This window comes from Callithrix jacchus, chromosome 22 (genome assembly GCF_049354715.1).
Source record: "Callithrix jacchus isolate 240 chromosome 22, calJac240_pri, whole genome shotgun sequence".
Lineage (NCBI taxonomy): Eukaryota > Metazoa > Chordata > Mammalia > Primates > Cebidae > Callithrix > Callithrix jacchus.
Genome location: NC_133523.1, coordinates 38,101,167 through 38,117,376, shown reverse-complemented (window position 1 = coordinate 38,117,376; position 16,210 = coordinate 38,101,167). Strand labels below are relative to the sequence as shown.

Sequence of the window (16,210 nt, the reverse complement as noted above, 5' to 3'; positions counted from 1 at the left end):
AACCTCTTATAATGTTCCAGGTGCTGCTCAAATTCTAGGTCCATGGTGAATAAAACAGTCAAATATTAGGTGTTAAAGACAGCTCTGCGCTAGTCTGAAATCTGATCCTGCTCTAAGCACTGAGAACCCAAAGTGAAAAAGGGCGACTCCATTCCTACGCTCATGAGGCTTACATAAGGAAAACACTCAAAGCAAGGAAGCAAAGATAGTTCAGATTGTGATAAGAACTATCAATATAAATGCAGAGTATGGAGATATGGTGTGCCACTGTCATTGTCGAAAATTTCAAACCCACAGGAGTAGACAGGACAATAAAGTCCCACGTACTCTTTTTTTTTTTTTCTTGAGACAGTCTCGATGGGTGGCCCAGGCTGGAGTGCAGTGGCTCAATCTCAGCTCACTGCAACCTCTCGCTCCAGGGTTCGAGTGATACTTGTGCCTCAGCCTCCAGAGCAGCAAGAATTGGCAGGTGCCCAAAACCACCCCTGGCTAATTTATGTACCTTTAATAGAGGTGGTGTTTCACCATATTGCCCAGGCTGGTCTCAACCTCCCGACCTCAGGTGATCTGCCAGCCTCAGCCTCCCAAACTGCTGGGATTACAGGTGTGAGCAGACATGCCAGGCCCCATGTACTCTTCATGCCAGTTACAACCGCCACCAACTCATCAATCCCGAATCATCTGTAACCCTAGTCAAGTGTGGAAGTGCCATTACAGAGAGATCAGGAAAAGCCTCTCAGATTGACATCTGTGCCAAGATATGAACGATGAGCACAAGAGCGGGTATTTAGAGCTCAGAGGAAAAACCATTTTCAGGCGGAGGCAGTGGCAAGAGCAAAGGCCTGAGATGGTAGAGAGAGTTTGGGGTGAAGTGGAGCAGGAGAGAAGTGGAAGGAGGAGGAAGTGGGTGGGGTCAGAAAGATTAGATGGCCAGACCAGGTGCATAGCCCCGAGGAGATCATAAAGATTTCCTATTTTTTTCTTAATGGGATCCCTTTGGGGAGTTTTAAGCCAGAATGTGACAAAGTCACTTCCAGGAAGACTGGAATGTTGTCACAGTTGAATTCTAACATGTCTATAGGAGCATTTCCCCTCTCCAGCTCTGTTCTAGGCATACTAAGATGCTCTTGCTTCCTCAATCAAACCTGCCACCACCCAGGCTGGATTGCAGTGGCTTAATCTCGGCTCACTGCAACCTCTGCCTGTGGGGTTCAAGTGGTCCTCGTGCCTCAGCCTCCGAGTAGCAGGGATTACGGGCGCCTACCACCATCCCTGGCTACTTTTTGTACTTTCCTTTTTTTTTTCTTTTGGCCTCTGGGCCTTGGCGCTTGCTGTTTTTCACTCTGCCAGAACGATTGCCATTCTAGTTGGTTCCTACTGCCTGGAAGGCAGCCTTTCAAGAACCAAAGGCCGGGGCAGGTGCCTCTTAGGCTCCTAAAGTCCCCCGTCTTCCTCATTCCAGGTCTGACCTTCTGGGTAGTAGTTATCTAATTAGGTGTTTATCTCCTTCCATTGGGGCACCTTCAATACAGGCGCAGGGTGTGTCTCCTTCACTGCAGAAAGCAAAAAGCCCGACAGCACATGGCCTGACACCTAGGAGATCAATAAACATTTGTCCTCGTTGGGAGGGGTCCTGGCCCTCGTGCCCTCTCTCAGTATGCAAACTGATCCCCAACGAAGACAAGGCTACCCACTTCACGTTAGTCCGCAGTTTCTGCGCGCATGCGCTTTGCTCTGTTGCCCCCGCCATATGCTAATCACTGCGCTCTGGAGTAAGGCCCCTCTGGGGAATATGCAAATCACTCCTTCCAGTGCGGGAGGCCTTTCATTGTCCCGCACTAGGATTATGCAAATAAGCAGGCCTCGGGCCCAGGATCCAGTCCGAACTAGCAGCCTCCACCCCCAGCGCATCCCGTATTTTATGAGGCGCGTTCCTGCCCCGCACACGCACGCGCGAACCCTTCAGCAGCTTCTTTCTTCTTCCTTCGGGCCGCGGACTGTACCAAGTAAACCCAGGCAGTGAGGGACAAAGCACAGCGCCCCCCGCGCGGGTCACGTCGACGGCCAGAATCACATAGCCCCTCTTCCAACAGCATTACAGGACTAGTCCAACTCGCCGCGCAAGCGCCCTAGGCTCTTCACGCGCTCTCCTACCCTACTTGCAGCGCAGGCGCAGAGGGTGGGCGTGCAGCCGCCGCCGCAGAGCCGGAGCGGGGGCCGCCGGCGCCGGTGAGTGTCCGGGGCAGGGGTGCGCGGGGCATGCCGGGAAGCGGGCGCTACAGCCCCGCTGCATGATGGGAACGACAACTCCCGTCACCGGGGAGCCGGCGGCGGTCTGGGACCGTCTTGACCCGAGGGCAAGACCCAGGCTTCCTTTTCTCCCGCAGCGCGGCTGTGCCGCCCTGGGGCATCCTGGGAGAACCGAGCGCTCCGCCTTGAAGCGCTGTGGGAGTCGGTCCGCTAGTCGTTGTAGGCCTGGTGCATCCTGGGAAGAAGTGTCCCAGATCATTGTGGGGATCATTTCTTTTATCCCACACCTGCCGCTGACCGTCCTGGAGGCTTGGAGCGCTTCCACACGGGGAGTCTGGGAAGGTGGTCGCTACAGGCCCAAGGCATCTTGGGAAGAACTGCCACAGGAATTGTGGGAACTGGCCCTTATTGTCCCGTAGTGGAAGGTTTTGCCCTGGTCTCATTGCCCGAGCATTGGAACGGGTGCCTATTGTTTTTACGCGGGGCATCTTGGGAATTGGCTGCTACAGGCTCAGGGCATTGTGGGGTCTCCAGCACTGTTTGCCTTTCAGTTTGGCTCCCCTAGGCGTGGTAGGAGTGGGACTTGTGAACCAAGGGATGGCCCTACCTGACATCTGGAATAATCTGGAAGAGGTCTTGTGTGATATGGGCTTGAAAAAGTGTAGGCTGATGGACACTGACTCCTGGTAACTTCATGGGAGGACTTGATTGTCACAGGCGTATGGTTGCCGGATAAAATATACAGTGCCTAGTTAAATTTGAATTTCAGATAAACAATTATATCCAAAAGATACAGCCTTTTAGAAAAGTACCTCCCAAGTATCACATGGAACATAGCTATGGCCCGATATCGGCTCGCTCACTGCAACCTCTGCCTCCCGGGTTCAAGCAGTTCTCCCGCCTCAGCTTCCCAAGTAGCTGGGACTACAGGCACGCGCCACCACACTCGGCTAATTTTTTGTATTTTTTTTTTTTTTAGTAGAGGTGGGGTTTCATCATGTTGGTCAGGCTGGTCTCGATCTTCTTACCTCGTGATCCACCCACCTCGGCCTCCCAAAGTGCTGGACTTGCGTGTGCCACCGCGCCCGGCTATGGAAGCCCCTGTGTTATAGAGAAGGAAACAGGCTAGAGAAGTTTAGTTATTTGCTTGGTGCTACACAGCTAGAGATACTAGCTTGCCAATTTATACAGAACTAAGGATGATGGTCACAGACCCGTGCAGCCGTACCAGTTGTTTAAATATTAAAATATTTCCAGATTGGTTGGTGTATCACTGTTATACAAATACTCCCTTTCCCTAACTGCCACTGTGGAGGCTTGCTGTGGTATTATATGTATAAATATATTGGTTTTCATCCACAGTTCCTGGCTCAACTCCCATAGCTTTTGTTACAGTCTCTTATTATAATGTTGTGTACCTTAGGCCTCAGGGGCAGGTCTCAAGAAACAGAATCTCTCTGACCTCCTCCTGCCCTCCTCTTCCTGTCCCAGGGCAGGACTCTTATCTTCCCCACCTTCCTGACTGTGGGTCCTAAGAGCTTTTCAGGGAAGGCCATGCATAATGCTGCTGTCTTAAAGCCTCCTTAAAAACCCAAGAGGAGGGCCAGGTGCTGTGTCTCACGCCTGTAATCCTGGCACTTTGGGAGACCAAGGCAGGCGGATCATGAGGTCAACAGATGAGACCATCTAGCCAACATGGGTAAAACCCGGTCTCTACTAAAAACACAAAAATTCACTGTGGTGGCACACACCTGTACTCCCAGCTACTCGGGAGTCTGAGGCAAGAGAATCATTTGAACCCAGGAAGTGGAGGTTGCAGTGAGCTGAGATCACGCCACTGCACTCCAGCCTTGCAACAGAACTAGACTCCATCTCAAAAAAAAAAAAACCAAAACCCCAAGAGGACTGGGTTTGGAGAGCTTCCTCATAGCTGACCACATGGAGGTTCCTGTAGGGTGGCACCCTAGGGACAGCGGGAAGCTCCCTGCCCCTTCTGTTATACCTTGCTTTACCTGTCTCTTGATCTTTGTTCTTTGTAATACTCTCTAATAAGCTAGTATATCTAAGTAAGCATTTCCTTGAGTTCTCTGAGCAGCCCCAGCAAGTTTTTTTTTGTAAGAGGGGTCATCCAGGCTTGAATGCAGTGGTATGGTCCCAGCTCACTGCAGCCTTAGCCTCCCAGGCTCAAGTGATCCTCCCACCTCACCCTCCCAAGTAACTGGGACTATAAACACATACTACCACACCCAGCTAATTTTTTAGAATTTTTTTTTTTTTTTTTTTTTGGTAGAAACAGGGCTTGCCATGTTGCCCAGACTAGTCTTGAACTCCTGAACTCAGTTGATCCTCCTGCCTTAGCCTCCCAAGGTGCTGGAATTACTGATAGAAGTGACCTGGCCCGAGCTAACATTTTTATTTATTTATTTATTTAAAATGCTGAGTGTGGTGGCTCACGCCTGTAATCATAGCACTTTGGAAGCTGAAGCAGGCGGATCCCTTGAGCTCTGGGCAACATGGTGAAATGTCGTCTCTACCAAAATTACAAAAATTAGCTGGGCTTGGGGACAGGTACCTGTAATCCCAGCTACTCGGGAAGCTGAGGCAGGAGGATCACTTGAGCTCAGGAGGTGGAGGATGCAGTGAGCTGAGATCATGCCAATTACACCACTGCACTTCAGCATGGGCGACAGAATGAGACTGTCTTAAAAAAAAAAAAGAAAGAAAGAAAAGAAACTCATGCTGTTATTGTTGTTGTTCTTTGAGAGAGGGCCTCACTCTGTCACCCAGGCTGGTGTGTAGTGGCACAGTCTCAGCTGACTGCAACCTCCACAGCCTCTCCAACCCCAGCCAGGCTCACACAGTCCTCCCACCTCAGCCTCCTGGAGTAGCTGGGACTACAGGTACACACTACTGGGCCCAGCTATTTCTTTGTATTGTTAGTAGAGACCATATTGCCCAGGCTGGTCTCGAACTCCTGAGCTCAAGCGATACACTTGCCTCAGCCTCCTAAAATGCTAGGATTACAGGTGTGAGCCACCAAGCCCAGCTCCAGCTAATATTTTTAAACATTTTTCATAGAGACAGGGTCTCACTTTGTTGCCCAGGCTGGTCTTGAACTGGTTTCAAGTGATCCTACCTCAGGTGCTTGGATTACAGGTGTGAGCCACCACATTGGGTCTGTTCCAGCACATTTTGAACCGAGAGGGTCATGGAACTCCAAATTGAAGCCAGTTGGTTAGATGTTCTGGAGGCCTGAACTTGTGAGTGGTATCTGGGGTTGAGGGGCAGCGCTGGGGACTGAGCCCTCAATCTGTGGCATCTGACACTCCAGGATAGCATTGGAATTGAATTGGAGGGGACACCTAGCTGGTGTCTGCTGTGTAGTGTTTGGGGGAAAAGCCCCACACATTTGGTCACAGAATTCTTCTGTGTTGATGATTGTCGTGGTGGTAGGATGAGAGTAGAGGAAAAACACAGTTTGAGAGTTTTCCCAAAACACTCCCCCAAACCCAGACCTCCCCATGGCCCAGCAGCTAAAGGATTAATGCCTGGCATCCGGCCCTGCTCCACTCTCAGTTCTGATTGGTGCCCACACCAGTCCCCACTGTTGAATATTTTATGTGTCACCTCTCCCTACCCCACTGAGTAAGAACCAGAAGGCAGCCTTGTTGCTCACATGGTAAAATGAAGACCTAAAGAGTGGGGCTGGGTGTGGTGGCTCATGCTTGTAATCCCAGCATTTTGGAAGGCTGAGGCTTATGGATCACTTGAGGTGAGGAGTTCAAGACCAGCCTGGTCAACATGGTGAAACCCTGACTCTACTAAAAATACAAAATTAGCCAGGTGTGGGGGCACGAGCCTGTAGTTCCAGCTACTCAGGAAGCTGAGGTAGGAGAATTGCTTCAGCCTGGGTGGTAGAGGTTGCAGTGAGCTGAGATCGTGCCACTGCAGCCTGGGTGACAGAGCAGGACTCCATCTCAAAAAAAGAAAAAAAAAAAAAAAAGACTTAGGGACAGGGCTTGTAGTCAAGGCCCTGTACACAGTCAGGGACAGAGCTGGGGTCCTCTGTGCCCCACCCCAGCAATGAGCACACAGTTGGGCTTGGGGTGGGGACGAGTGCTATGTAAAAATTTATTGAATCATCACCGGCCTTTCCTTTCCCCCTATCCAGCATCCCTCACTACCTGTCAACATCCTGTGTTAGAGAACTTGTGGCCAGAGGTGTTGTGTGGAGAGCTGGCCGGGGAGGGACGCTGCTCAGCTGCTGCTCTGCTCCAGTCTCCTGTCCCCTCCCCCGGCCATGACAGAGACCCGTGAGCCAGCTGAGACTGGGGGCTATGCCAGCTTGGAAGAAGATGATGAAGACCTTTCCCCAGGTAAGGTGACCTTAGAGGTGGTGGCGTTGGCTTGACTGTTATCCCAGCTTAGGATTTGGCCTCCGCTGGGAAGTGTTGATGGGGAGCGGCACCTTGTCTTGCTAGGGGTTCTATTCTGACTGGGACTCCTTGTCCTGCTAGGGGATCTCTTCCAGTCCCGACTTCCTGGGACTGTAGATTGACTGGGATCTCTCTCCTTGCTGGAGGTTCTAGATTGGCTATGATTTTCTTCTTTGCTAGGGGTTCTAGATCGGCCGTGAGCTTTCTCCTTGCTGTAGGCTCGTCTGTAACTACTCTTCTTATTGGGGCTTCTAGAATGTCTGTGCTCTCTCTCCTTGCTGGGGCTTCCAGATCCGCCGCGGTCTCTCTCCTGGCTGGGGCTTCCAGATCGTCCGCGCTCTCTCTCCTTGCTGGGGCTTCCAGATCGGCCATGGTCTCTCTCCTGGCTGGGGCTTCTAGAACATCCGCGCGCTCTCTCCTGACTGGGGCTTCTAGAATGTCTGCGCTCACTCTCCTTGCTGGGGCTTCCAGATCGGCCGCGGTCTCTCTCCTGGCTGGGGCTTCTAGAACGTCCGCGCGCTCTCTCCTGGCTGGGGCTTCTAGAACGTCCGCGCGCTCTCTCCTGGCTGGGGCTTCTAGAACGTCCGCGCGCTCTCTCCTGGCTGGGGCTTCTAGAACGTCCGCGCGCTCTCTCCTGGCTGGGGCTTCTAGAACGTCCGCGCGCTCTCTCCTGGCTGGGGCTTCTAGAACGTCCGCGCGCTCTCTCCTGGCTGGGGCTTCTAGAACGTCCGCGCGCTCTCTCCTGGCTGGGGCTTCTAGAACGTCCGCGCGCTCTCTCCTGGCTGGGGCTTCTAGAACGTCCGCGCGCTCTCTCCTGGCTGGGGCTTCTAGAATGTCCGCGCGCTCTCTCCTGGCTGGGGCTTCTAGAACGTCCGCGCACTCTCTCCTGGCTGGGGCTTCCAGATCGGCCGCGCTCTCTCTCCTTGCTGGGGCTTCCAGATCGGCCATGGTCTCTCTCCTGGCTGGGGCTTCTAGAACATCCGCGCGCTCTCTCCTGACTGGGGCTTCTAGAATGTCTGCGCTCGCTCTCCTTGCTGGGGCTTCCAGATCGGCCGCGGTCTCTCTCCTGGCTGGGGCTTCTAGAACGTCCGCGCGCTCTCTCCTGGCTGGGGCTTCCAGATCGGCCGCGCTCTCTCTCCTTGCTGGGGCTTCCAGATCGGCCATGGTCTCTCTCCTGGCTGGGGCTTCTAGAACATCCGCGCGCTCTCTCCTGACTGGGGCTTCTAGAATGTCTGCGCTCGCTCTCCTTGCTGGGGCTTCCAGATCGGCCGCGGTCTCTCTCCTGGCTGGGGCTTCTAGAACGTCCGCGCGCTCTCTCCTGGCTGGGGCTTCTAGAACGTCCGCGCGCTCTCTCCTGGCTGGGGCTTCTAGAACGTCCGCGCGCTCTCTCCTGGCTGGGGCTTCTAGAACGTCCGCGCGCTCTCTCCTGGCTGGGGCTTCTAGAACGTCCGCGCGCTCTCTCCTGGCTGGGGCTTCTAGAACGTCCGCGCGCTCTCTCCTGGCTGGGGCTTCTAGAACGTCCGCGCGCTCTCTCCTGGCTGGGGCTTCTAGAACGTCCGCGCGCTCTCTCCTGGCTGGGGCTTCTAGAACGTCCGCGCGCTCTCTCCTGGCTGGGGCTTCCAGATCGGCCGCGCTCTCTCTCCTTGCTGGGGCTTCTAGATTGCCTGTACTCTCTTTCCTTGCTGGGACTTCCAGAACGGCTGAGATCTTTCTCCTTGCTGGGAATTCTAGATTGGCTGTGGTCTCTCTCCTTGTTGGGGCTTCCAGATTGACTGTGATCCTTCTTCTCGCTGGGACTTCTAGATCGGCTGCAATCTCTCTGCTTGTTGGGACTTTCAGATTGACTGCGATCTCTGTCCTTACCGGGGCTGCTAGATCCTCTGCGGTCTCTCTCTTTGCTGGAGCTTCTAGACGGGCTATGACTTCTTTCCTTGCTGGGGGTTCTAGACCAGTTGTGACTTCTTCCTCTTCTGGGGGTTCTAGACTGGTTTTGACTTTTCGCCTTGCTGTGGGTTCTAGACTGGCTGTGTCCTCCCTTCTGGCTCAGAATTCCCTTCCGGGTGCGACTTCTTGCCCTGCTACGATTTCTCTTCCAACTGTGACTTCTCACCCTGCTGTAGGTCCTCTTCTGACTGCGACTTCTTGACCTTCTGGGGCTTCTAGATTGGCTGTGACTTCGGGGCCTGCAGGGGGTGCTGGCCTGGTTATCATTCTTGACCCTGCTGAACACTTTAGTCGGGCTGTAACTCTTTTCCCCGCTGCGGGTGATCATCTGACTGTAGCACTTCGCCTTCCTTGATGACGACAGACACGGGCTCTCACTCTTCTTCTTGGACGGAATTCGAGTTGGGCTGTGACTCTTGGCTCTACTGGGAGTTACAGCCAGCTTGGAGCTCCTCCCCCTACCTGAGCTTCCTGGTGGGCTGTAACTCTTCTCCTTGCTTATATTTCTAGCCTGGCTGTCACTACTTTCCCTGTTGCTGGTTCTAGAACGGCCGTAACTCTTCCCCCGCCTCTGTTTTTGCTGGAAAGTGGGAGTTCTCACCTTGCTGGCCATGCCTGGTCTGGCACCATGAGTTCTTCTGGCAGGAGTGCTGGCCCTGCTGGGTGACCTCTTGGAGCTCCGGCTTCCCCTTCTGCCAGGTGTCCTACCCCGGCTATGCGTGCCCCTCCGCTGATGGCATCTCACGCTGCTGGCCTTGCTGGCTTTGCTGGTGCTGGTGTCCTTGCTTACCCTGCTGGGTGTTCTTGCCTTGCTGTGGACTTGGGACCTGCTGCTGGACTGGTTAGAAGGGACTCTCTTTGTACTGGTTGATTTGGTGGACTTTGAACTGCTTGGGCTCATGACCAATGTCGCTGGCTTGGTGGGCACTGAGGATCTGTTGGGTGTTGCTGATTTGGTGTTCTTCAGAGAAGCAGGAGGCGTGGGATCCGCAGTGGGTATGGAGGATCCAGTGCGTGCCAGGGGCATGCTGGGTTTTGAAGATCTCTTAGGTGAAGACATGGTGGATGTGAAAGGGCTTGTGGTCCTTGAAACACCTGGTAGCCATGGACAGTGACCTGATTGCCTGTCACAGGCCAACTGTGATGTCACAGTGGGCATTGAAGACCCTGGAGGGTGAGTGGTATGAAGTCAGAGGTGGGAGGAGAGAGGACTAGGGTCCCAGCCTGAGGCCAGAGATACTTCCTCTGGTTTGCAGCCATTCAGCAAATGTCTTTTGAGTCTGACTCATGCTTAGCATTGCTGGGGACATAGAGATGGGACAGACCTAGGTCCTGCCTTCAAGGAGCCCACAGTCAACGGGTGGGGATGGGGTTGCTGCCCAGGTGGTCAGGGTGTGATAGAGAGCAATGCAGTGGCCGGGGAGCCCATGCAAGAGAGATACCAACGGCCTGGGGAGTCAGCGAGGCCTTCACAGAGGAAGTAATATTAGCTGGGTTTGAAAAGTTGCAGGAGTTTTGCCAGTAGAGAAGGAAAGGGTCAGGCCGAGTGTGGTGGCTCACACCTGTAATCCCAGCACTTTGGGAGGCAGAGGCAGGCAGATCATCTGAGGTCAGGAGTTCAAGACCAGCCTGGCCAACATGGTAAAACCCTATCTCTACCAAAACTATAAAAATTAGCCAGATGTGGCGGCGTATGCTTGTAATCCCAGCTACTTGGGAGGCTGAGGTGGGAGGATCACTCGAACCCTGGAAGTGGAGGTTGCAGTGAGCCAAGATCACACCACTGCACACCAAGCCTGGGTGACAGCAAGACTGTCTCAAAAAAAAAAAAAAAAAAATGCTCCTCACCCAGGCAGGTGAGGAGCAGAGGCTAAGGCCTTGGGGAGGGAGATCAGGGTCTTAGGGCCACTGTCATCCGCTGACCCGCATGTCCTCTTATGGGGACCCCAAGATCATACCTGCCCTTGAGGAGTTCCCAGTCTGATAAGGGAGACACCCTGGGGCCCAGCAGACTACAGTTAGTTTCTAGGACAGTGACAGGGGAAAGTACAGGGAGACCTGGCTGGAGGCTGGGGCATCAGGGTGGTGGCTTCCTAGAGGACGGAGTTTGTGCTGGGTCTTGAAGGATGAGTAGGGGGTCAGCAGGTGGACAGTGGGGAACAACCCACGCCAAGGCCTCAGGAAACAATTCTTAAATGGTAGGAACTAGTAGGAGAGAACTGCAGGGACGGATGTTCAGAAGGAGACCGTTATAACGCGTTCCGGGCTGGTGACGCTCAGGACCCAGCAGGAGGGTGGTAGAAAAAGTGACTGGCTGCCTGGAATGAGGAGGCCTGGGACAGCCTCACCAAAGAGGAAGGCCTCCCACTGGGTTCTAAAGGATGGTGGGAAAAACTAGGTCAGGACATTCCCACCAGAGGGAACAGTGTGTGTGAGGCCTCTGAAGAGGTTTGTCAAATTCCACCCAGAGATACCCATGCCACAAATAGGTCCTAAGTGCTTTCTTTGCAAGCAAGTGTTCTAGATGCTGGGGCCACAGCAGTGAACCAAACCAAGTCCCTGCTTTCTGGGACAGGCAGTAAACACACAAGTAAATGTTGTATGCAGTGAGTCAGAAGATGGAGAAAAATTGGCCGGGTGCGGTGGCTCACACCTGTAATCCCAGCAGTTTGAAAGGCTGAGATGGGTGGATCACATGAGGTCAGGAGTTTGAGACCAGCCTGACCAATGTGGTGAAACCCCATCTCTACTAGAAATACAAAAATTAGAGGCCAGGCGTGGAGGTTCACACCTGTAATCCCAGCACCTTGGGAGGCTGAGGCGAGTGGATCACGAGGTGGAGAGATCAAGACCATCCTGGCCAACATGGTGAAACCCCGTCTCGACTAAAAATACAAAAATTGGCTGGGTGTGGTGGTATGTGCCTGTAATCCCAGCTACTTGGGAGGCTGAGGCAGGAGAATCGCTTGAACCCAGGAGGTGGAGGTTGCGGTGATCTGAGATTGCATCACTACACTCTAGCCTGGGTGACAGAGCAAGACTCTTGTCTCAAAACACAAAAAAAGAAAAGAAAGAAAGAAATACAAATATTAGCTGGGCATGTTGGTGCACGCCTATAATCCCAGCTACTTGGGAGGCTAAGGCAAAACTGCCTGAACCCAGGAGGCAGAGTTTTCAGTGAGCTGAGATCATGCCACTGCACTCCAGCCTGGGTGACTGAGTGAGACTCCGTCTCAAAAGAAGATGGAGAACAATCAAGCACAGTAAGGGACAGAGGGAATGCTGGGGAGTGGTTTCTGTGGCCAGGGTGTCACTGAGAAGGTGACACTTGAACAGAGACATGGAGCGGAGAGTGACATTTAGCAGAGAAAGGGCGGCAAAGACCCTGAGGCAGGTGCGGGTCTGGGGTGTCAGGAAAGGTGAGAAACCTTGTGGCCACTGTGATGACAGGAGCAAGGGTGGAGCACAGGCTGCAGTAGCAGGATCCTCTGCGCTCTGGGAGAAACTGAGGAATGGGGCTGGGATGGATACAAGGCAAGGCTTTTGGCAGGCTCCTGCCACAGAGGCCGAAGAATCTGGTACTTTCCACACTAGTCACAGAACCCTGTCCCCAACCATTACTCTGTGTGTGCGCCCCCATAACAGCAGCCGATGTCACCCTCTTCTGTACATCAACTTTAAATTTTTCCCCTTTGGTTTTTTTTTGGAGACAGTCTTGCTCTGTCGCCAGGCTGGAATGCAGTAGCTCGATACTGGCTCAATGCAACCTCCGCCATCCGGGTTCAAGCAATTCTCCTGTCTCAGTCTCCCGAGTAGCTGAGACTACAGGTGCCTGCCACCGCGCCTGGCTAATTTCTGTGTTTTTAGTAGAGACGGGGTTTCACCACGTTGCCCAGGGTGGTCATGACTCCTGAGCTCAGGTGATCCGCCTGCCTCAGCCTCCTAAAGTGCTGGGATTACAGGCCCTTTTCTTTAAACCTAAACTTGTCCTAAGCATGTCCTTGATAACTGTGAAACATAACAGTTACCTATAAATAAATATTTTAACTCACCTAACTCTGTATCTTCATGGCCGCATATATAAAAGTACATCTGTGTGTGTTTTAATTTGCAGAAATACCTTTTCAAATGTTTCTCCCTAAAATGATCTAGCGGTGTCTGCCATGGCCCAAGCTCAGCTTTTCCTGCCAGAGCTGTGTTAACCACAGGCGAGTCAGCTAGCCTCCCTGTGCCTTGGTTTCCACATTCATCAATTGGGGATAGTAACAGTACCACCCCCAAAGGGTTGTTGAGGGTTTAGTGAGTTAACGTGTAAGAATGGGGTGCCTACAATAGCAAGGGTGCTTTTGTTATTGCCGGTTTTTCACTACTCCTGCTTTGTCCTTCCTAAATGCCCCCATCCCACTTCCTTATGGAGGTTTTTATTTCTTTTTCAATCAATACAATTTTTTTTTTCTTTTTTATACCCCCTGCCCCAAGACAGAGTGTTGCTTTGTCACCCATGCTGGAGTGCAATGGCGCGATCTCAGCTCACTGCAACCCCCACCTCCTGGGTTAAAGCAATTCTCCTGCCTCAGCCTCCCGAGTAGCTGGGGTTACAGATGCCCACCACCACACCTGGCTAATTTTTGTATTTTTATTAGAGACAAGGTTTCACCATGTTGGCCAGGCTGGTGTCGAACTCTTGACCTCATGATCTGCCTTACCTCGGCCTCCCAAAGTGCTGGGATTACAGGCATGAGCCACCATGCCTGGCCAAAAAAATTCTTTTTTAAGAGGTGAGGTCTCACTATGTCATCCAGGCTGGAGTGCACTGGCACAATCATGGCTCAATGCAACCTCGAACTCCTGGGCTAAAGTGATTGTCCTGCCTCAGCCTCCCGAGAAGCTGGTACTACAGGAAGTGTGTCACCAGGCCTGGCTGATTTTTAGATTTTTTATAGAGACAGAGTCTTGCTGTATTGCCCAGGCTGGTCTCAAACTCCTGGCCTCAAGCAATCTTCCCAACTTGGCCACCCAAAAGTGCTGGGATTACAGGCATGAGCCACTGCGCCCAGTCCTGTCCCATGCAGTTCTTACAAGACATTCATTTGCTTGACACAAAGATAAGGGAATCTACTGGGTGCCAGCCTTGTTCTATGCCATCTGTGGCGAAGGGAAGGGTAGTGCCCAAGCTGTGGCAAGTCAGAATATGGGAGTCAGGGAGGAGACAGCTGGGTCTAGCCTCCTTTCCTCTGATGCCACTGTTTCTCCCTATCTGTGCCCTCCAGGCCCTGAGCATTCCTCTGATTCAGAATATACTCTCTCAGAGCCGGACTCTGAAGAGGAAGAAGATGAGGAGGAGGAGGAAGAGGAGACCACTGATGATCCCGAATATGATCCTGGCTACAAGGTGAAGCAGCGCCTTGGCGGGGGCCGTGGTGGCCCATCCCGCCGGGCCCCCCGTGCAGCCCAGCCCCTGGGCCCCCCGGCCCAGCCTTGCCAGCTCTGTGGCCGCTCACCCCTTGGGGAGGCCCCACCGGGAACCCCACCTTGCCGGCTCTGCTGCCCTGCTACAGCCCCCCAGGAAGCACCAGCCCCTGAAGGCAGGGCCCTTGGGGAGGAAGAGGAGGAACCACCTCGGGCTGGGGAGGGCCGACCACCTGGGCGGGAGGAGGAGGAGGAAGAGGAGGAGGAGGGAACCTACCACTGTACGGAATGCGAGGATTCCTTCGATAACCTGGGGGAGCTGCATGGGCACTTCATGCTGCATGCCCGGGGTGAGGTGTAGGCAGAGCCCCCACACAGGGAGCTTGGCAGAAGGGGTGGGGTGGGAGGAGGGGGCTGAGGAAATTGGGGTTGTGACAGTGGTCATGGGGGATGGGGTACTGCCGGTCTGTGTTGTCTTAGAAGTAGATGTGTGATGGCCAGAATAAAAGCCAAAATTCTGTGTGTTGGTTCAGTGTGTGTGTGTTGGTTCAGGGTGTGTGTGTGTGTGTGTGTGTGTGTGTGTGTTCATGTTCCCCCTGGGCTCCTTCTCAGGGAACCTCAGGGTCTTTTGGGAAAGATAACATTTACTACGTGCTTGTATTTGATGAGGTTTCCATGTATTTACTCACAGACCCCATAATGTAAAGGCTCTAACAATAGAATTTTGTTTCTCACTCACATAATAGTGCTGGGTGAGTCATTTGGGGACCCAGGCCATCCCTTAAGCCTGTTGTCTCCCCCATGGTCCAGACTAGGTGGCCATGTCCTGGGTCCTGCTCGCAGAAGAGGACAGGGAGCCTGGTGAGGTGCACGTGTTGTCTTACGAGTCCTGGCCTGCCAGGGGCACACACTGCTTCCATTGATACGCCTTTGCTGAGAAATTAGATACGTGGTCACAGCTAACTGCAAAAAAAACCCTGGGAGAAGCAGTCTAGCCAAGCGCTCAGAAAGCAGAAAACGGTTCATGGAGGACAGCGAGGGCTTTCTGCCACATCGCCTAGGAACTTCCACAAAGAGGACTTTAATTATAATCACAGCTACGCTTCCTCAGCGCTTCCTGGGTGTCTGGTGCCAGTCCAAGGGCTTTATATATATTGACTCATAGAAATGGTGCATCTAGGAACTTACAAAAATAGAACCTTAATGATAATTACAGCTGCCATTTTCCCAGCACTTACAGAGTGCTGCACGTAATTTGCATGAGATTATCAGCTTCTCAGAATAACCCTGTGAGATAGGGATTGTGATCCATTAATTCATTTAACAAATATTTTTGAGTACCTGCTGTGTGCTAAGCATTGGGAATACACCAGTGAATGAAATAAAAATCCTTGTCCTCATGGAGCTTACATTGGAGTGGGGAGAGGCTTCTGGTAGACAGACATAAACAAGTAAGATACAGCATATGCTGGGTGCTGATAAATGCTGTGAGAACTGTAAAGAACTGACAGGAGGCCTGGCGTGGTGGTTCACTCCTGAAATCCCAGCACTGAGGTGGGCGGATCACTTGAGCCCAGGAGTTCCAGACCAGCCTGGGCAGCATGCCAAAACTCCATCTCTACAAAATACAAAAAATTAGCTGGGCTCATGATGGTGCATGGCTATAGTCCCAGCTACTAGGGAGGCTTAGGTGGGAGGACTACTTGAGCCTGAGAAGTTAAGGTTACAGTGAGCCGTGATACTGCCACTGCACTCCAGCCTGGGCAACTGTGAGACCCTGTCTCAAAAATAAAAAAGGACTGAAGGGAGGCCAGGCACAGTGGCTCATGCCTATAATTCCAGCACTTGGGGAGGCTGAGGTGGGAAGATTCTTGAGGCCAGGAGTTGAAGACCAGCCTGGGCAACATGGTGAGGCCCCATCTACAAAAAAATTAATTTAGCTGGGCATGGTGGTGCATGCCTACGGTCCCAGCTATTCAGGAAGCTGAAGTAGGAGGATTGCTTGAGCCTCGGAGGTTGAGGCTGCAGTGAGCTGTGATTGTGCCACTGTACTCAATGCACTCCAGCCTGGATGATGGCAAGAATTTGTCCCAACAAAAACTTTTTTAAAAGCACTGAAGGGAGATCTGTTCTGGAAGGTGGTTGCAATTTTAGAGTGTAGTCCTTCCTGG

General features: G+C 52.8%; 2 protein-coding genes across 3 annotated transcripts; one reads left to right on the top strand and one right to left on the bottom strand.

Annotated features, from left to right (window-relative positions):
- The first annotated feature begins 2,175 nt into the window (after positions 1–2,175).
- On the top strand, positions 2,176–14,559 carry ZNF428 (zinc finger protein 428). 2 transcript variants are annotated; one of them, XM_002762209.6, is made up of 3 exons: positions 2,176–2,229; positions 6,422–6,626; positions 13,901–14,559. In XM_002762209.6, exons 2-3 carry the CDS (start codon positions 6,551–6,553, stop codon positions 14,398–14,400), a joined length of 576 nt encoding a protein of 191 aa, XP_002762255.1. In that variant the 5' UTR covers positions 2,176–2,229; positions 6,422–6,550; the 3' UTR covers positions 14,401–14,559. The 2 variants fall into 2 exon arrangements, with proteins under 2 accessions (XP_002762255.1, XP_078216226.1); XM_078360100.1 differs by having other exon boundaries at positions 2,176–6,022.
- On the bottom strand, positions 6,421–9,727 carry SRRM5 (serine/arginine repetitive matrix 5). The gene has a single exon (XM_054249829.2). It carries the CDS (start codon positions 9,688–9,690, stop codon positions 6,586–6,588), a length of 3,105 nt encoding a protein of 1,034 aa, XP_054105804.2. The 5' UTR covers positions 9,691–9,727; the 3' UTR covers positions 6,421–6,585.
- Positions 14,560–16,210: the final 1,651 nt, after the last annotated feature.

Excerpts from the sequence above, each read along its gene's own strand:
- ZNF428 (XM_002762209.6), top strand. The coding sequence starts at position 6,551 with ATGACAGAGACCCGTGAGCCAGCTGAGACTGGGGGCTATGCCAGCTTG. Across the intron at positions 6,627-13,900 it reads TGATGAAGACCTTTCCCCAG|GCCCTGAGCATTCCTCTGAT; the intron begins GTAAGGTGACCT and ends TGTGCCCTCCAG.
- SRRM5 (XM_054249829.2), bottom strand. The coding sequence starts at position 9,690 with ATGTCTTCACCTAAGAGATCTTCAAAACCCAGCATGCCCCTGGCACGC.